This window comes from Aythya ferina (assembly GCF_964211825.1).
Source record: "Aythya ferina genome assembly, chromosome: 7".
Classification (NCBI taxonomy): Eukaryota; Metazoa; Chordata; class Aves; order Anseriformes; family Anatidae; genus Aythya; species Aythya ferina.
Window position 1 is genome coordinate 4404031 of NC_140302.1, and position 21551 is coordinate 4425581.

General features: G+C 39.6%; 2 protein-coding genes across 2 annotated transcripts in view; one reads left to right on the forward strand and one right to left on the reverse strand.

The window, feature by feature from the left end:
* Positions 1–21551, reverse strand: part of DNAJC12 (DnaJ heat shock protein family (Hsp40) member C12) — a 36345-nt gene that overhangs the window by 13490 nt on the left and 1304 nt on the right. The window lies entirely within an intron of this gene.
* SIRT1 (sirtuin 1) lies at positions 180–20137 on the forward strand. The gene is made up of 9 exons (XM_084525040.1): positions 180–654; positions 2558–2674; positions 3831–4072; positions 5376–5528; positions 8512–8659; positions 10949–11028; positions 15150–15336; positions 16449–17006; positions 18025–20137. The coding sequence occupies exons 1-9, from the start codon at positions 195–197 to the stop codon at positions 18339–18341; spliced, it is 2262 nt and encodes a 753-aa protein (XP_084381166.1). The 5' UTR covers positions 180–194; the 3' UTR covers positions 18342–20137.

The window sequence follows — 21551 nt, forward strand, 5'->3', positions numbered from 1 at the left end:
CACGCCCCCCTCACCGTCACGTGACGCGGTTTGTTGTTGTTGCGGCCTCCGCGGGGCGGGTGCACGCGTGGGCGGCGGCGCGGTCACGTGCTGGGGTTAAATCGCTCCCTCGGGGGGGGGGAGGGGGCTGTGGCGGCGGCGCTGCTGCGCGCTGCGCCGGGCGGGAGGGGGGCGGCGGCTGCTGCTGCTCCAAGATGGCGGACGGGGAGGCTCCGCTCCTCAGGGCCCGCGCCGCCGGCGGCGGCCCCGCGGCGGCGGCCCCGAGCGCCGAGCCCGCGCCCAAGCGCCAGCGCCTGGCCCCGGACGACGGCGGCTGCGGCCAGGGCGCGGCGCCCGCCCCGCGGCCCGAGCGGGGAGCGGGGCCGCCGCCCGCTGCCGCCGCCGCGCCCGGGGAGCCGGCGGGGGAGCGGGCGGGCGCCGGCGGCCGCGCCCGGGCGGAGGGCTCGGGGCTCGGCGGGGAGGCGGCGGCGGCCCGGGGCCGCGGCGGGGCGGACAATGGGGCCGGGCGGCGGGGCCTGGCCCGGGCGGAGCCGCCGCGGCAGCGGGGCCGGGGGGAGGGGGCGGAGGCGGCGCCCGGCGAGGACGCGGCGGAGGCGGCCGCTGGCTGCGGGCGGGGGCAGCGCTCCAACGGGGCGGCCGAGGCCCCGCAGCCCGGTGAGCACCCGGCCCTCCCCTCTCCTCCCCTCCCCTCCTCTTCCTCCCCTCCCCTTCCTTCCCTTCCTTCTCCCTCCCCTCCCGTCCCTTCCCCCGGCTGTGCGCGGTGCGGGGCGAGGCGGGGCCGTGCTGGGCGGGGGGCGGGGGCGGCGCTGCTCGGCGGGGAGCTGCGGGGCGGCCGCGCCGAGTGTGGGAGGCAGCGCCCGGCCGGCTGGGGCACTGCGGCCTGTGCTGAGAGATGTTAAAGACCTGGTAACTCCTCGGAGATCTGGTAACTCCTCCGTGAAGCTCCAGAGCAAACTTCTCGGGGCCAAAGCTCTCCGACAGGGAACGGCGCTGCGTGCTGCGCCCGGAGCAGCCTCGCTGCTTAAAAACCTCCCTGGAACAGCGCGGGAGAGCCGATGGTGCCTTAGAAATGCCCGATGAGAAGCCCGCTGCTCCACTTGCTAAAACTCTCAGACACGCTTTGCTTTGTGTTGGCTATTTCTAGCAAGATCCCTTTTTCCCTTTGAGGAGCCAGGTGAATCCATAGGGAGCGTTACGATTTGGGCTGTTACCTCAGGCTGTTTATCTGTCATGTTTCAGAAACACAAGACAGTGCGACCCGTATGTGATGAGTCTTTAACAATGTAGACTTTGATTCTATACACAGGAGACTTAAAGGTTGTTCCAGTATAACGTTACACTTACTGATGGGTACTAATGAACTTTTTTTCCTTCATAATCATCTTTGCATAAGATGTTCACTAACTCCGTGCATCGTGAGACGGAAGTGAAATGCTGTAAATATATATAAAGAAATAAGAAATAGTAGTCAGAAGAGCACCTCTGTGCTGTTAGAGCAAGACAACAATAAAAAGCAAATTTCTGTCCTCTACCATTTTCCGTTCTAGTCAGAGTAATTTATACAATTTATGTGATAAAGGAAAACAGGACAACACAACCTCTGAATAAAATATGGTGGTGTCTTGCAGTGGCCTTTATCTAAGAGTGAAGTGAGGTAACCTAGCTAGTATACTGTAGGAATTTATTCAAGTAGAGGTCAAAAACTATTGTAGTGATTCTTTGCTTAGAGACTGACCAAAACTTGTTTTCATTTGTTCATAGATTTTCAGCAAATTAAGCTATACTTGATGCGTCTTTCTAATAGAAAAGGTTGTTAGAAAAGCTCAGTGGTCTCTATTGTATTGAACTACTCAGGTTAAAACTTGAATTTCTCCTTAAACATTGGGTTAGTGTTGCACGCTGTAAAACAAGTATCTTGTTCCCCTCTAGAGTTCTTACTCTTGACATACGATGAAGTTAGGTTGAGTTACTCTGGCTTAAGGCCACTAGCTGAGCGATGTACGCCAGACCAACTGCAAGGTAAAACGGATGATAAATTTAGTGAAGGTGGTTCAAGGTAGCACGTTTTCTGTCATAGCTGAAATAGCATAAAAACATGTCTGTGGTCAGCAAGACAAAATTCTGCACCTCAATTGTGTCCAATTGTATTTGTTTTTAAATTCGCTCTTATAACCTAGTTAATAACCTAGCTAAATATTGTTCTGTAAGTGGTGGTGCAATGATTTTATTCTGTATTACTGTTGGAGAAAAGAATTTTAATTGTACTTTATTTTTTTCTGGAACATGCAAATAAACGTAGTGCCCAGCACTTTGTAGAATGAAAACCTCACTCAGGTCAACATCCAGCCCACTGAAGCCAGTATTAATATAGCAAATCTGGCATTCAACCCAAGGCTTGTTAGCAGATCTTTAACTTCTTTCAAAAAACAGTGTTTAAATGGTGAAATGGTTTGTAATTCATTGCAATCAACTTGAATAGCATGCAGTTTCAGATTTTGTGATATATGAACTGCCATTTGGCTCAAGTGTTGTAATATGTCATTGTACTGTCTTGCAGATAACTTTCTTTTTAGTGATGAAATCATAGCCAATGGTTTTCACTCCTGTGATAGTGATGAAGATGACAGAGCCTCACATGCAAGTTCTAGTGATTGGACCCCAAGACCACGTATAGGTAGAAGCCTATATAATGTTCTTAGATCCTGTTTACTGTTGAACAGTTACTGAGTTCTTCCTAGTCTTCAAATGACTTACTCTGTTGCAAAAAAATAGCAATTACTGTTTTTCATCAGATTAGTTATTTCCTGTATCCTGTATGATACCTAAGGAACTTAAAAATGAAGCTGAATTTGTATTTTGATTAAAATGTCACCTTTTTTCTGTAGAAATCCTGACATGATCCATGTTAAAGGCATAAATGCAAACTTATTGAATTGGAAAGTTGTTTGGAATATTTCTTGCTTACTGAGTATTATTCATACTTTAAGGATCAAGAAACACTTGTACAATTTTAGACTAATTACACTGTAGGGCCCACTGTCCTACGTAATACATGGACTAATAATTCTGAAACCGATGTCATCTGTTGCATAGGACCTTGGTAGAAAGCTTTTGCCTCATGCAGAGGTGAGAACTGCTCTGCTGGTGAGGTCACTGGTGACTCCTGTGGGACAGGGTGGCAACAAAATATTTTAATTAAAATCTGACCATACGTTCTCTTTACTGATCCCATCATTACAGGATCAATGTTGGCACCTTGTGGTTAAACATGTATGATAGTTTTCTTAGTGTAGCTTAGTATTTATTTTTTCTTCTACTGCCTTGAGTGTTTTTGGAAAGACTGATGGCTGTAGGAGGTTGTGTCTGAAATGATTGGTGTTAGGTAACTAAAAGAACAATAAAACAAATCCATGGACTGGTGGGCCCATTTGTCTCAATGAAAGACAAAAAAGCATAAGCATGTTTGTCTCTTCAACTAATTTCTGTGAATACACTGTGAAACTATGGAAAAACACCAATGAAGTCATGAAATAGAGATGTATTGTGAAAATCAAGTTGCCAAGTGAGTGCTTCTAAGAGCCATCAAGCTTGCTGTGAGCTGTGATTTTTACCTTGACTGATTTCCTAGGAAATGCTCCATGGATTAACACAAAATAATTATAAAACCCTAGCTAGGCTATCACTTCAGAATTTTGACGAATATGAACAGGGCATTAAATTGCATTACTAAAATGAAGTGGCAAGCATTAATCAATAGAGTGATGATCACAGTCGCATCAAATACTTGGCTCAGTTCATTTCCATTTTGCTTTGTTTTTAAATTTTCTTAGGTCCTTACACTTTTGTTCAGCAACATCTCATGCTAGGTACAGACCCGCGAACAATTCTGAAAGACCTGCTGCCAGAAACAATCCCTCCACCGGAACTGGATGATATGACGCTGTGGCAAATTGTCATAAACATTCTTTCAGAACCACCAAAAAGAAAAAAGCGAAAAGATATCAATACTATTGATGATGCTGTGAAACTTTTACAAGAGTGCAAAAAAATAATGGTCTTGACGGGAGCTGGGGTATGTATTCCTGCAATGACAGTATGAGAATATATAGGGAGATGGTTAAATTCTTATCCAAAGCTTTACAGCATGCAGATCTGACACTGGCAATGCTGGTAATCAAAGAATTGTGCTAGATGGGAAGAGGAGATACAAGCTGTCTGCTAGAATGATGCACACTGCAAGATTGGAGCTTAAATTGGAAATGACAAGATCTCTCTTCTTACAAGAAAATACTGTTAAACACTTAAACTCTTAAACAATTGCTTTCATGCAAACTAATTATGAAATAAAATTATATCTGCCTGTTCCAGAACATTTTCTATCCTAGTCTTTTTTTCATCTCAAACAAAGGTAATGACTTTCCTAATAAAGTCTCAGTGGATTTCTTAAAATGCTTGGTGGAGCTAGAGGGACTAGAAGAATAGGACTTGAAAAGGGAAGAAAAAAGGAGGGGGTTGGATTCTGCAAAGAGTTTGATTGGATTTCAGTAGACTGAATATTACTTTTTGTGCCACACTGTGATGGTAATAAGATTACTCACTGCTTCATTAAACAATGCCTGAACTGTTGTATATCTGCAGCTTTATACCTGTGTACCTGATCATGGTATGAAAACTGATCTTTTTCTTTTGCTTCTGTTGGTCATACATAGGGGGTGTGACACTTCAGAAAAGATGATAATCCAACTCAGACCAGTTTTTCAGAAAAGCACCGTTATTTCTATTATCCATTCTTGCTCTTCCTATGATTGCTATCATACACCTGTTTCCCCTCCTCTTCCTATAGTATTCTGGGCTAGTGTGGGACAATAAATTAGCCTTAGACTACTACAGTGCTTAGCTTAGTTTATCAGAAGCGTTTTATTCATCAAAAGCAAGAATCTATTCTGTTACTGCATTAGCATGTGTTAAAAAAAGTGAACTACCTTGTCCCAAGCTAAGTTAGCAGCTCAGTGATCAGTAAGACATATTTAATGTAACTCTTATGTTAAATCTTTGTGCACTTCTTACCTTCTTACAGGGCTTTCAGTACTAAAAGTTCTAGTGTCCTAATACTGCATGTATGGGTTGTACTAAAGTTTTCTGGGGGACCTGGTAATCAAACTTTGTGCTGTTTCTCCTGCTTGAGTTGAAAATTCAGTTAGTCAAAAAAAAAAAAAAAAAAAGGAAAAAAAAAAGATGCATGGAACTGAGGCTGGTTTTGTTGCTCATGTTTGTGAGTGCTGAGAATGCAGGGATGTGGCTTCCCAAATGCGTTGTATCACAGTAACTCTTTGTGTCCAATATGTAGTTTTGCTTATTGCAGAAATATATTTCAGGTGTCTGTGTCTTGTGGAATACCTGACTTTAGATCAAGAGATGGCATCTATGCACGCCTTGCTGTAGACTTCCCAGACCTTCCAGATCCTCAAGCAATGTTTGATATAGAATACTTCAGAAAGGATCCCAGGCCATTTTTTAAGTTTGCAAAGGTATGGTTTTCCAGCCGTTCTTTATCTTGGTCAGTAAAGACAAATAACAGTATTAGGATATATAATTCAGATTTTGAATTACTCTGTTAACAAAATGGTATCTTTGTCTTTTGTTAAAAAGATAGAATTTATTTTAATGAGACATCTCATTCAGTAGCGTGTTGATTCTTCTCTTGAGCAGTTCTTTGCAATCTATTGATTTTATATCCTCAGTGTTGCTTTAGTCATTGTATGCAACCATGTATTAGACTTACTGAAAAGACTTAGCAACTTGTTTTTAAAGCAAATTTCAACTGTTTCTGTTATAAGTTCACTGTGTGTACAACCATTCCAGTTGGTGTTTCTGATTTCAGGGAGGATAAATAAAAGCCTTAAATCCTCAATATTCCTAGCTGCTGTTACATTCACTTAAAAAAAAAAAAAAAAAAAAAAGAGAAATTTCTGGTCCACACATAAGTAAAACAGAAAAATAAATTTGCAGTGCTGTGGCATGCTGTTTCATGTCATAGAACTTACTCTTGTTTTATCACTGTATTTAAGGTTAGGAGGAGTAAAGCAGCTTCATGCACTGATGAGTTTGTTCTTGTTTCAGGTTTTGATGTAGTTGTCACAAGGTTCTGTACATCTTAGGAAATTCAAGTATTTTTACAGGGATTGTGTTAGTTTAAAAAAAAAAAAACAACTAAGGATGTAGCAGTTTACATAAAGATGATAGTGATAAACAGTTTAATTATAGATGCAGGGATTATCTCTCTGAGACAAGAAGGAAATACAGAAACTCTAGCTATTGAGAAACAAAAAAAAATTGCTACAGGACCAGTAAGGACTGGTGAAAACCTATCACTGCTGATTGTGCTCACTTTCTCCTCCCTTTGCTCACAGTTAGTACTACTGCTCTGTTATTGATCCAGAGATTGGAAAAGAGAAACCAACGCATGCCTCAGTTGCTTGGTTTTCTCTGAACATCTCTTACCCAGATTCTAACGCGTTTTGATGTTCATTAGTATATTCAGTACCTTGGCTTTTTAATATCAAAATAATTAAAAAAAAAAAAAAAAAACCTTTGAAGTCTTCCTATATGCCCATTTACCAGAATGCTGTTGGCTACTATTTTTTTCCTGAAATAAGTTCTTATTTTCTGTCCTGTGGTTTAGCTAGATTATTGCTTCTTTATTCCATGAAATCTTTAAGTTCCTTTAACTCTAGAAGCAAAGAATGGCCAAATAGATTTGCAAGTTTGTGGCAAGTCAGCACTTCGGATATTTAAAAAAAAATAAAATGAAACTATAGCAACTCTGCAAGCTATTTACCCTGCCAGAGCAATGGTTAATTTACTCAGCATATTTGGATTTGGAGATGAATTTGTTACTTTAGTACATATATTTTAAGGCACATTTATTGTACATGGGCTTTGCTCTATGTTTAGTGTACTTCCCAGTGTGCACTGTCGTTTGCCTCATTCCCTTTGTCTTTGTATATCTATGGCAAGAGGTCTGCCATTGATCACCGTACGTACGTGCATTTCTAATTCTCTAGTCAATCTCACTTTCCTTACCATTAGTGCTAAAAACTCATTTTAGTTCCTGCTTCAACTTTTTCAGTGCCTTCTGTCCTTCCACACTTTTCTAATTTCCCAGAACGACCCTTCCCTTTGGTTCCTGTGTATTTATTTGTATGGCTAGTGGTGGCAGAGCACATCTTGCTTGTTCAGACAAAGATACAGAAGCTCTTAAGACCACACAAATATCTGATAATTGTGTAGTAGCCTAGTTACAATCCAGGTGATACCACCATAAGCAATCAGTGATCACTGCTGCAGTTTACGTACAAAGACCTATATAGCTTCAGCAACGTGAGTAACTTAAAATATTTTTGTGGAAAACAAATACTTTCGAAAAGCCTCTTTTGCTTGTTAATTGTTAGACTATATGGTAGCCAAAGCAGGGCTGTCACAAAGATAAATCAAACAGTCCACTGTTGTGCTAGAACTTGTGGTTCAGTTTTAAGTGCCTCCTGGTAAAGGCAGGCAGCAGCCTGCGCCTTGCTAACTTGCTGTATCGAGGCCTGCCTTTCCCAGGTGAGGGTCAGTGGTGAGAGCGATTGGAGAGCAGAGGGTCTGGAATCCAAGTTCCTCCTCTAAATAAGTGCTGCAGAACAACAGACAGTTACTGCTGCTGATGTCCTCCTGGTCACACAGCAACTGGAGGAACTGCTCTGGGTGGTCCTCTCTAGGCAGAGGTTCCTAGTGGTTCCTTCATTTGGGTACCCACACTTCATTTTTCGTTTTGGCTGGCTCCTTGTTCACTGTGAGCAAGCATTCTATAAAAATGCACCCCTTTTTTGCAGTATGCTCCTTAAATGACTTTTTACTCTGCCTTGAGCTCATGGAAAGGCTGAGCATCTCTCAGGGCCTTTGGAACTGCTCTGCTGAGCCATAAGGTTTTAATTGATGGCTGTTGTAATTGGCTAAATTTGCAAAGCTGCTCTGAGTACCACCTGCCTTCCACTTTATGTCCAATCTGTAGTTCTGTTGTCTGGGCATTAATTTCCTATGAACGGCTGCTGATACTGCTGATGAATAAAATCTGTTTATCCTAAACCAAAAGACTAAAATCCAAGTTGCTCATGCAATTTTTATCTGACTGCTGTTAAATCATGCATGTTTCTAATAGCAAACCCTGAGGTTGCTTGACAAAAGGGAAAAACAACCTTCCTTTCTTATAGTTCTCAAAACCAAGACAGACCTAGACCTTGCTTTGTGCTGCACAAAGACCAGAATGCCAACTTCCACATGGAGCAATTCATCCTGGTACGACAAGAAGCTCAGCTTTTGAAAGAAGAGTTGGGTCTGAGAGAAATGGCAAAATGCAAAGGGGATGACTACAGAAAATACATAACTGCAGCTCCTACTGTTTAGGTCTGCGTAAATTGCTGCAGTTTTGTATTCATATACACTTTCTAATGTACTTTTTGAATTCCACAGGAAATCTATCCAGGACAATTCCAGCCATCTCTCTGTCACAAGTTCATAGCTTTGATGGATAAAGAAGGAAAACTACTTCGCAACTACACTCAGAACATAGACACATTGGAACAAGTTGCTGGAATCCAAAGGATAATTCAGTGTCATGGTTAGTGATGGTAGTTTCACTTAATTTTACATATATGAATGATGTTTACTGGTGAAAGTAACAAGGTAGTTGCTATTGGGATTGATATTTTTGTTTTTGGTGTTTCTTTATATTTACGTATGAGAACAGTATGAAATTTGTTAGTGAGATGGAGTTTAGCTTAGAATACATTCCACTGAAACCTCAAGGTACCTTGTCACTTCAGTGACTTACCTTATGTATAAAATACTACAGATTAATCAGCTGTTGAACAGAACATCACGTTATTACACCTTCAGTGTCAAACATTCTCTAATTATGATGCCAAATTAAGTGGAATCTTTTAATTAGTTGCTTGATATGCTTTCCTTTTTGAAAAAACTGCAAATGTCAAGCTAAAAGGTCAAGGATCCACTTTTAAGCAAAGAAAACACTTTTTGGAGTGCGTGTATAGATCACTCAGATTTCAGCAAATAAATTGCTTAAAAGCAGCGTTGATGTTTGTAAGACCTGACCTAATGCTGGTATCGGCATTAGAACTGGAACTGAAGAGATTAACTGCTAGGTTAACAGTAGGCTAACTCCTGATCTCAAAGTAAGACTACAGGGAGCTGTTCTAGTCAGTTCATGCTCCTTGCAGGAAGGAGAGAGAATGAAATGTTGGAGGATGCATTTCCAACAGTGGTAACAGCTAGAGGGTTGGTTCTGCCTGAACAAGACCCACTTGTTACTGTTCTCACAGTATCCAAAGTAAAATCTAGAAAAAGTTATATGCTGTTCTTCTCTGTCTCAGCTGTCAGCAGTTCAGGGATGCCAGCCTGGTACTAGAGATCAAAAATTTACCCATTAACTGTGACTGGCTCTTAGAGAGTCTAATTCAACCTTTTCCAGGGAGCAAACTCACTTGGCTTCCTTATCTACAAGGTTTAGCTCAGTGCCAGATTTGTCAGTTTGCTTTATTCATAGTAAATGTGATGCTCTGTCCTGGTGACCAAAGAGCATACCATAGAATCCAGCTCACGGAATAACCCAAATCTAATGTTAGTTTCCATACGTACTCAGTGTATCATGCATTTTATTTTGGTTATCATTCCTTGTTAGGTATCTATCATGAATTTCTGGTGTAGTTGTGTTTTTGCACATCACTGACGCATTCAAACTTTCCACTTTTTCAGTTGCATGCTACAGTAATCAGATTTCAGACCAGCTTTAGTGTATATCCTGTAACAGTAGAAAAAATGCTGTGGACTTTGAGAATCTGCAGCTTTTGGAAAGTAGCACTGGTGGTTTTGAGTCTATCAAGCTTTATCTGACTTACAGTTATACTGCTCAGTAATAAATGCTAGTTGACTAATGGTAGTGGCAAAAAAGAAACTGAAGTTCTGTTGTTTAAGGGTTTGTACTTCTATCTTTATTGTTTTTGTCTCTCTGTGAGAGCTTGAAATTAATCATGAGTGTACCAATGGCAAGGAACCTTGTAATGGCTTGGGGAGTTCATATATGAACACTTCAACATATTTCATGCCACAGAACTACAGCAAAGCGCTAGTATGAGAACTGCTGTATCTTACATGTAGTTCGTGAATCTAAAATGCCTTTTGCATTCAACCAACACATCTGGAATTAGATCATACTCCTTACCATTGCTGTAGCTGAATGATAGAGGATGTGGGGCAGCCTAACTTCTTGCTCTTGTCCCTTTGACAGTGGAAAAAAATCAAAAAATAGTGTTGGAAGTAGCTGCTAACAGATGCCTCGGAGCATCTGCTAGTCTGACAGATGTGTCTGTGACATACCATATGAGGAGCAAGTAATGTCTAGTCTTGAGCATCTGTTTTTAGCTGTTTCCAGGTTTTTAGCTGTTCCCACCTTCTGCGCATACTTGACACTTCCAATATCTTAATTATTACCTTTTTTAAAGTTTCCTTTAGAAGAGACTTTTCCGCCACCTTTTAAGTTACTCCATCGCAGTCGGAGAGCAGGGCTTTCTTCTTGCCCTTTATTGCCATTAGGAATTAAGAGATCTAGACTCTAAATGCTTGCACAGTTTGGAGGAACGATGCAGTATTATTTGTTATCATGCATGCGGGATATCCTACTGCTAAACCAGACTTGCTCCTGACTAACATCTGGAAGAACTACCTTTTAGTATCACAGGCATCTTTCTCTTAAGTTATTTTTTAATGACTTTTTTTGTCTTTCTTTAGCACTGCAATATAATAGCCTTTGTGTCATAACATCATTGGCAAAAAGACTGAACCTGAATTACTGAATATTCCTTACTTTTACCATATGGGTTTTTTCCTTTAGGTTCCTTTGCAACAGCTTCCTGCCTGATCTGTAAATACAGAGTTGACTGTGAAGTTGTTCGAGGAGATATTTTCAATCAGGTAAAAACTTAAAAGTCACTGCAGCTTTCTAATAAGTAACTCTTAAAACATACAAAAAATTGATTGCTTAAAAGATCTGCATTTGTTTTTAAAAGACTCATGACTTAAAAGCATATTCCCGTGTATTTCGTATGTTCCTATCTGTATTTTAGCATTTGCTCTAGTATTTAAAAATATACTCAATTACTACACTGCAAAGTGAGGTATTGGGAAAAAGGCAGAACAAAACCATAGTCCATTTCTAATGGTGATTCTGAGAAAAGTAGAGCTTAAAATGGTAAGTAGGAAGTTTGATTTATACCTGTGTTATGCTAATCTGAACTCTATCACACTGAGAAAGTATTCTTAGCTATTTATAACATCAGTTGCTCTTAGAGCATTTACGTACATTAAAAGTGTGTTTAAATTGTAGATGATGCATGGAGAAATTGCGCAGTATAAAGCAGCCTCTGACCAGAGAGAAGGGTATGAAATGTCTTATGTGTACTTTCTAGGACTTGTGAACTGTTTTGTATTCCCAGCTCCCCACATCTGGGTGTGAAGTGCTCCAGAGCCAAGTCAGGAGTTATTTCTGCTCTGTCAGACTAGAATAAGCTTTGGCTTGGTCGGACCCTCTTTGCTTTCATTCCCTATCTTTTGAAGGAACAGAGATAATGATCAAAAAGATCCTGTATATATAAGTGGAATGAGACTTTGTTGTGGGTTGATGGAGTCCACAGTTGCAATTTTAAATGAGAAACACGAAGAGAACATCTTTCAAGTACTGCATTTGAAACAGAACTCAATGAGAGCCTTTCAGAAGAGATGTTTGAGTAAAAGCTTTAAGAAATGCCAACCTCATAAGACTTAGGCTTTGTAGCATTGAAATATTGGATGTTTGAAATGTGGTTTACTTTGCTATTAACCTTATTTCTGAGAGTTTTCTTACAGATGCTTGCTACTCCTTTACCTCAAAGCCAGTTGGTTGGGGTTTGGGCTTTGTTTCTTGTTTTCCTTCTGAACAACTCTTCCTAAGCATGTTGTAGTTTCTTGTTTTGATCAGTGGTCAGGACTCCTTCTCCTAACAAGGCTTGAATCATTGTACTTTTATATGTGGCACCGAACTTCTGCCCTGATGGCTTGTGGCCAGCAGAGGAAGTGTGGGGAAGGGGATAGAAGCCCGTAGCAATACTTGCGAAAAGTGAGAACAACGAGGGTTTTGAATTCCAAGAACAAGACTGAAGAAACCTCTGACATGCAATCTGTCAGCCCTGCTCTTACAGTATGGTTGCTGGGTATCTCAGTCTGAGGGAAGCCCTGGCCGTTACTGTGCAGAACAGTAATTTCATATGGTTGTTGCTGAATATAATTTCACACAACAAGAAATAGAGCTATTGAAAGAAAAAAACATCCTTCTTTATGCCTTCAGAACAATTGTTTTATTTCCCATCATCTCTATTCCATAGTTTCCACTTCCCAAACTGGTGCTGTGCGGTTTCTTTTTATGTTACCTCTCCAGAATACAGAATTTGGTTCCTTAGATATTTAAAGAAATCTGTTCTATATGCACAAAACAAACCGTTGTCCGTTTCAACAGCTCTGTTTCTCTAACAAGCTCTCCCCATCACAAAATGGTTTTGCAACTTCAGTCCTAGTATTGAGTCCACTTTCTATTCTCCGCTGTCCTTCACTACCTGGAAGTTCAGTTATATGTGGCCCCAGGTCATTTTCCATTAAAAAAAATTATCTTTCCTTTCCTCTGGTCCTTCCCCTTAGAGTCCTAAGTGCTTCACAAGAAATTATCTAGCATCTTTCTGTCAGGATTTCCTTTCCACATATTAGAGGCTGATAATTAAGAACATCTGGTTATAAAACTACCCATTTCGTGCTGCTGCTCCTCATTCTTTGGCCAGTTCAAATGGAATGCCCTAGTTCCCTGTAGCGTGATTCTTTTTCTAGGTTGCTGTATACAACCATCCTTCTGGATAAGAAGCAGCAGCCATTATAAATCACACAGGAAAAAAAAAACAACTTGATAGTAATTTTCTGTTACTTCCAAAAATACGAATTTCACTTTGCTTTTGACGATTTTAGGCAACTTCAGGAAATAGCAAAAGCATCTCAGATTTACGAAGGACCATGAAAACATGCAGCTGGCCTTGGATGTTCTTAAACCAAGATAATCTTTACTTATTTTGTTTTTGATATACTGATAACATCAATAGCCCACGAGGAATTCCAGTTCTCTGTGGTTAGACGAGTACAACAGCAGAGGTGGTGGGGCTCTGGGGAAGTGCTGCCTCTGGAGGGAAAGAGAATCCTAGGCAACTGAGTGGCCAGTTATCTAGCCTTAACTTCTTGGTATCAATTTCAGCTCTTGGAATAGATCTCCCCCTTACTGACGACCTTTCTGAGGATTAGCAGAGAAGATGGTGAGTAGTGTAGTGTTGAAACATATTTATGGGCCCCTTACAGTAACTCAAACATCTTGGATAGGGACATCAGTTGCTCTACAGAGATCCGTTAAACAATGTCATTAGAATTCCTGCAGGAGAGGTTGGGATCGATTACTATCGCTTGGTCTTTTTAGCCAAATTAGAAGTTAGAGATCTTCATTTCATCTTCCTCCTAATACAGAGTAAATATATTTCCTTAATATTGCAATTTAAAATGCAAAGAAGGCACTACTACCTTCAACAGATGAAACAGCAGGGTAAACAGTTTCAGAGAAGCTTGTGTGCTATTAGCTGTCTTTTGAATATGTAGAGATCCAAGGAAAAAAATCTCAAGATTCATCCTGCCCACCTTCTGTGTTTTGGCAATTTTTTAAGTTGGCTTCCCTTTAGCATGTGGATTAATATTTTTAGCTTGGGGGAGGTGATGAAGGTTTTCTCTATACTGCTTCCTAGTTCTTGTGCTACAGTGCTTCTTACACATCTCTCATACAAAGTTTTCCTCGAAGAAGGATTAGATACTTCAAAGACTTGAACCTTGGGAAAGGTCCTTTGATTAGGTCCTTTAGCGTTGCAAGCTAAAGGTCCTTCCTACGGAGGAAGGCCTTTAGCTTGCAGTGCTTTCTCATGTGGAAAACGTTGTCTTTTGCTACACTGCAGACATCAATAAATTGGTTCTTTGGTTTAAACAGTTATGTATTGTCTTTTTCTGTACATAGCCTGTTTACAAGAGGGAGTTGTGTTTAAATGTCTTCTTTGATGTATCTTTCATGTGTTGTTCTATTACAATAGATAGTACACATCTCTTTACACCTTTACAAAGCACTAATTTGCTTGTGAAGACTGCTATAAGATTACAGCTCCTTAGATTTATTTTGGGATATTGTACTTGTTAAGAGTATAGCTAAGAGAACTTTTCTATTTGAAAGAACAATTGTTCAGTAATAAGTTCTGCCTGTATATACTTGCATCACTCACCTTCTTGCTTCTTCTCCCTGAAAGAGTTGAAAGTGGCCAGAAAACCCTCTGGTTTCAAGAGGGGAAAGGGAACCTGCTTCTCCACCAACATAACTCCCCACTACCTCCTCTGCTCCATTTCTGGAGGAATTGGAGAAGCTTAAAATGGAGACCAAAAGTTCTGCTCCGTGTTCTTGTACTGTATGCTTTTTGCTAGCCATCTGCCACAGTGCCATGTTGCTTTATGCATGTAACATTCTCCTTTTGGAGGAGAAAAGGAAGTAGAGAGGTGAAGCTGTACAGTATACTGTTTGATTAGGAAGGGTTTTGTATCAGACTGTGTAATGGAAACTGATAGTGAAATCAAAGCTTTTTTTCAGATTAACCCAAGAGAAATATATTCCTATCCAGTAGGAGGTTATTAGACTTTGGTGTTGAGCGTGACGTCTAGACTTTGGCTTAGTTAGATAAGAACTGTGGTGCAGTTTCATGGTTTCTCCATTTTGAATGAAAAGGACTCCGTCTTTATTCCTGCCTTAGTTCCATTTCTGTGTCCATTTGCTGCAGACTAGGCTAAGAAATGTACTTATCTGTACATCCACAGGAAAATAAAATCAGGAAATATCACTGAAACATCCTTGTCTTTTGCCAAAATAAGTCACCTTGAATTGCCCAAATCGAATGTTTTCAAGGTCACAGCCACAGTGGTAATCTTAAGCTGTTCTACTGCAGGTTGTTCCTAGATGTCCCAGATGTCCACCTGATGAACCGCTTGCCATCATGAAACCAGACATAGTGTTCTTTGGAGAGAATTTACCTGAGCAGTTCCATCGCGCCATGAAGTATGACAAAAATGAAGTTGATCTCCTCATTGTCATTGGGTCTTCACTGAAAGTAAGACCAGTAGCATTGATTCCAAGTAAGTAACTATCTCTGGTAATTTCTTCTAAAATTTGATTCAAAGTTGAATTCTCAGTTAAGAGCTCTAAGAATGGCTTGGGGCTTGATTCGGTGAAGAAACTAGGTTAAGTATTTAGTTTTCTACTAGGAATGTAAAGCTGAAATGAAAAATGGACAAAGTAACAAAGTCTAAGTGCTTTTTCTATGCTCAAGGCACAATATGGATGTGAAGGTAATGAAATTATAATCCAAAAAGCTACTTGTTTAGAACTTGATTACTTTGTTCTAAGATTAATTAATTTCTCTCCCAGCTCACACTATCCGTTCAGAATTACTTTAAAGGCAGTACTTTACACTGGTTATTTATTTGCCTACTGAATGCAAGATTACTCATACTGAACAAACTCTCCCAGTGCAAGCCTGAGAAGGGCATGTGCTGACCCCCTCCTGTTAACTAGGAACAGCGCCACATCCATGGCTTTTGTGGTAACACCCTCAGACTGATGGGAAGGGCATAGACTAGAAAGTCAGGATCCACTACACAAACCATTGCTCCATCCATGTCTTAGGACTGGATTCATTAGTTGATTATCTGAGGAATTAATACTGGGTTACTAGCCTGGTGGGTTTTGGAGCCCTGACTGTCAGAAATGGGTTGAGCAACCCCATACAGCACAAGCTGTATTTGTAAATATTTTTCCCTAATTAAGGGAATGCCAGTTACCATCAGTATATTCTTTGTGTACACTTAAGTACATCAAATGAATGCACAGGATATCTGCAATCCATCTAAGACGTTATAGTATTAACTTTAATAATATTTTTAACACTCAACCAACCATAGCTTAGTTGGAGTAGAAAAACACCTTTTACTGGGGAAAAGAAGTGTGTGGGGGGAGAGAATCTAGTTGGGCTACAGTAGGCATAACCAAAACAGCAGCTTGAGGTGTTAAGTTTTAAGACTTGATTGTACTCTTCCAGATCTGTCTGTTTTGGTCTCATTGCAAGTGAATGCATGAAAACAACTCAAGAAATCAAATTTCCTAACTAGATCTCTGGTAAAAGTCAAGCTGAAATGACTACCTTGAAATTATCAAATGACTACCTTTAAATTATCTTTCCTATGTACAGGTTCCATCCCCCATGAAGTGCCTCAAATTTTAATAAATAGGGAACCTTTGCCTCATCTACACTTTGATGTGGAGCTTCTGGGAGACTGTGATGTTATTATCAATGAATTATGTCAAAGGCTAGGTAGCGAATATACAAAACTTTGCTACAATTCAGTAAAACTTTCAGAAATAACAGAAAAGCCTCCACGACCGCACAAGGAGCTTGAAATGCACTCATCTGAGCTACCACCTACCCCTTTAAACATTTCAGAAGACTCTAGTTCACCAGAACAAATGACTCCACCAGATTCTGTGGTGGTGTCCTCAGAACAGCCAGCTGAATGTAAGGTAGAGAACTGTGATCCTGCCTCAGAAATTCAAACGAGCTGCACAGAGGAAAAGCTTCAGGACACACAGACATCCTCTGAAAACCCTGAAAATGCTACTAGTGAATTAATGAACTCTGAAACAATGAAGGAAAATGGAACCACCAACGGAGAAAACAAAGAAAAAGAAATATTGAAGAAGTGCTGGGTAAACAGACCTGCAAAAGAACAGATTAGCAAAAGGCTGGATGGTGAGTAACTTCTTTCAGTATTCCGCAGATTTTGACTTTAATTGTTTATTCTAGACTTACTTTGAAGCAATAAATAAGTTGCCCTTGAGGGAATCAGTGTTCTCTGTGGTTATTTGTGCTCAGACAAGTGTCTACCTACCTTTTTCAGCATTATGGAGTTTCTTCTTTTGGAGAAGTCAATAGGAGCATTTTTTGTAATTTAGAGTATTTTTTTTAATCGGTGATTACTAGAAAGATCAGAGGTTAGGAGGTTGAAGCTCAGTATCAAATCAGTGCTTCTTACATTTCCAAATGCACTTGCAGAAAAATAAGATGGATCCTGGGCTTTTAAGATAGTGGGCACAATACATCAGTCTTCAGTCTGGTAGCTGTCTTGTAGGACTGACTGATGAAGCTGTGGTAAGATTTGAAAAGCAAATTGCACAGTTGGATTTTGAAGCGATATTTGAAGATACTTGCCAAGGAAGCCTTTCAGTAGGCAGTCTGTTAACTGATGTAAACAAGTAATCACATCAGAAACGCGGTACGGATGGAGAACCAGGAATTGCACTTTTCTAAAGCAACTGTTTAAACTTTGTCAAATACTCCGTACAGTGGGTTCCAATTTTGTGTTACAACTAATGGCAATCTAGCTGTGAACACACATACCACTGAAAAGCACTGCTAAATTACAGTTTAAATACTGTTTTGTGTCAGAGGGAGTGGGGAGAAGAAATACCAAGCTTTCCAGTGAAGCATGTTACATGCTGTTCCTAATGAGACATTGAAATAAACGGATTTCTAATGTAGCCTTATTTGTCAGATAAGCTTGACTTTTGAAAATACATCTATGCAGGTAACCAAATATCTGCAAGATCTTGTATGAGTAACTTACTTTAGCTTTCTATTTCTCCAGGGCAGCCTGCTATAGCTGCCCCTGCTTGAGCAGAGGGGTTGGATCAGGTGACCTCCAGAGGTCGCCTTCCAACCTCAACCAGTCCGTGATTCTGTGATACTGACTTCTTAAATTCTGTTTCAGGTACTCAGTATCTATTTTTACCACCAAATCGCTATATTTTCCATGGTGCTGAGGTATACTCAGATTCTGAAGATGATATCATGTCTTCTAGCTCTTGTGGGAGTAGTAGCGAAAGTGGCTCATGTCGTAGTCAGAGCTTAGATGTGGAAGATGAGAGTGAGATTGAAGAGTTTTACAATGGCATAGAGGATGAGGATGCTCCAGAAAGGGAAGAAGAAGCTGGATTTGGGGAAGATGGAGTTGAACAAGATGCAGTTGATGAATCAGCTTATACAAATGAAGCTGCAAAGAATGATCCAACAAGCAACAAATTGTAAAGCGATCACTGACTGGTTACAGGAACTTTCCACCAGCATTAGGAGCTTTGGCATGTCAGGATGAATGTTTACGTCTGAATTTAGAGCAACAAAACCATAAGGATGTAGTGTTTATAAACAACTAAAACAGATTTTCATGCTTAGTTTTTTACCTTTTTCAATAAAATTCTATTACTGCACACTCAACACTAACTCATCTTTTTTTTTTTTTAAAAAAGGTACTAGGAATATCTAAACAATTGTCACTATGTTCACTTTTAAGTCAGCTGTCTGATCAGGCATCCATGTATATAATACATATTTTTGCTTAATGAATTTCAGCTTGTATTATTTTTAAACAGTTTTGAAAAAGCCATTGGAATGTTAAACTAATATAAAGGGAACAGCTAATTTAGACCAAAGAATGGTATTTTCACACCTCTTGCTTTGTAACAGTTTGGTTTATTTAAAACCTTCTTATGCTTCTGCTAAATTTTTCAGTCTTGCATAGTCTGTCATTAAACACTGGCATTTTCTAAGACCTACTGTGGCAGCTAATTTTTTGCTTCAACAGTTACTTTGTATGTTTGAGACATACTTAAATGTGAGTAGATAGTTAAAAATGGAAACAAAACAGTAAGCACTTGAAAAATCCTGCTCTGTTTTTTAGACTGATCAAGAAGTGCTGTGAAAATGCTTAAGTTATTGAGTTTAATACTTCCTGTGGACATGAAGCAATGTTGACATTGGCTCCTTAGCAATTATAATACTGGAATACTGGTATTTTAAACAAAATGGATCCCCTACGGTAGAAGTTTTTCAGGTTGTATACAGAAAGTCAAATATAGTGCAGCTTGCATTAAAAATAGTATTTGATAAATTGCCAAGGCTCTGTAACATGGAAGCTTGGCTGAGTACAGAATAGTGTTCCTACCAGCGTGTGAAAAGGTGCAAAAACCAAATCTTTCTCTAATACTTAAAGCTGTAACAGAATCAGGAAAAACTAGCTCAAATAGTGAGCGGTTCTGCTTACACCGCTGAGTAGATAAAATACAGATGAACAACCTAACCTGGAAGCATGCTGTTTTGAGATGATGTCTCAGGTTAGGAAAATCGTATTTCCACCTGCTAGCTCCACTCGCATCTTAAAAGCAAAGCGGCTACTCCAATTATTACACTGCATCTTCAAGTGCTAGGCTGCCTTAAAACTGGATGTTGCAAATTTTCAAGTGCAGATTGTTTCCAAGCCTTTAGAATAATTTTGTAAAAATTGCACAGTGCAGTAGTAAGTGAAACAGCATTTTTATATAAACCACTTTTTCAACATTGGCCCCAATGATCTCTACGATGTAGATTATTCATATACTTTGCTTTAATATTTATTATTACATTTTGGAAGATGTATAGTAGCTGTTCTTCGAACATGAGATACATCAGAAAATAAGTATTTAAGAACAGCCTTCTGTATTCATCTAAAAATGTTGGCATGTTGTCTCATTGTCCAAATTTAATACAGCTCTTATTTGCCTACACTAAAGAATGCAATATGTTTAGTTTTCACTTGCATGTCACAATGTATTAGTTTGTGCTATAGGAGATATTTTAAATTGAAATACTTTGTTTTAAATTATTTTTACAGTGAGGATTGTTTTCTGCTCTTTTATATTGTATATAGTGTCTTTTATGTAATCTACTGGCATATGTTTTGTAGAAGACTGTTTAAAATAACTGGCTATCTTCCTGCAACTTTTGAAATACAAAACCAGTGTTTTATACTCGTACACTCTGTTCTAAAGTCTATTAAAATCGTCATTTGATTTCTGGTTTCTGTTAATTTCTAGTTAGATCCTAAAAACTCAACAAAAGATGCCCTATGAAGTCTTAAGGTATATCCTAGATAATTTCTCCCTGGGGAGGAAAAGAAAAAAAAAAAAAAGGCTGAACTAAGCTAGGCTGCACTGTCCTTAGTAAAATGACATCCTGGACCACAATGCCATTTCATCCTTTAGGAAACAACTTTTCTCCTTTCAAACCCCATGCTACATGTAGACGTATTCACTGAACAATAGTGTTTATTCCTATACCTCCCTCTTTCCCTTCTTTACCCAGCCCAGAACTTCTTTGATTTGGGGACTTGATACTTCCACCCCAACCTTCAACAGTGTCAGCCAGGAGCAGCTTTCTGTAAGAAACCTGCAGCACACAGGATTTCAGGGCATATTTTACTGGTTAACCGTATCACTCTTTACCTCTGTACTTCTAAACCAGCAGCCCTCATATATATATATATATATACACACACATACATAAATAAAATATATAAAATAGATACATAGGCCAAAAAAATCAAACACACAGCTGAACTGAAATACTAAAAATGAAGTGTTTTTCTCACAGCTAACATATCCTTAACAGATTCACTTTCAAAGGACTTGAAAACATTTTTCCTCCAGAATAAAATAGCTTCCTTCCCTTTTTTTCTACATTCAGATAAGTTTCCTTTTTGCTCTTCCTTGGATCTTTGCCTCTATTATCTGAACAGAAGAAAAAACCCAGACTAGAATGTGTCACCTCATTCCTCTATTTCACATGCTATCCTTTCCCTGCAGTGAAGACATCTTTGAATGCTGTGTAATACAAACGATGAGGTGAATGATGGGGATGAGCAACCACTTGTTAACATGACTCATTGTTATCTGTAAGTATTCAGCATCTTACCCAAAATTCATTTGGAAGCATGGAAGGAGGTGTTCAGTTCCAGTTGTAATTTGCTGAATCTCAAAAAAAAAAAAAAAAAAAAAGCAGTTCCTTCTTTTTCTCCGAATTTGCATTACTAACCTGTGAAAGCATCTTTGCCCCTGTAGCATTTATACTAAACAGATGTACAAGAGAAAAAGCAAGGTACACGCATTTCTTTAATGCTATAAAGCCACTCCCTAACCCACCTTCAGCTGCCTTTGACGTATTAGATACAATCATCATTGTATTAGATACAAAAAGTATTTCAGGTGATATAAAAGCTGTCAAGTATTTTAAAAGTCTGCAATATTTTTTTCCTGAATAGCATTCATGAATTCCATAATGGTCTATCCTGAATCGAGTAGATTTTAACTTTTTTTCTTCCTTTTATCAAAAATATGTAATGCTTATTAAAGGAATGACAGTAAAGTACCAAATAGCATCAAATTGGGAAGGGCTGTAAGTACACAGAATTTGAATGAAACCAGCACT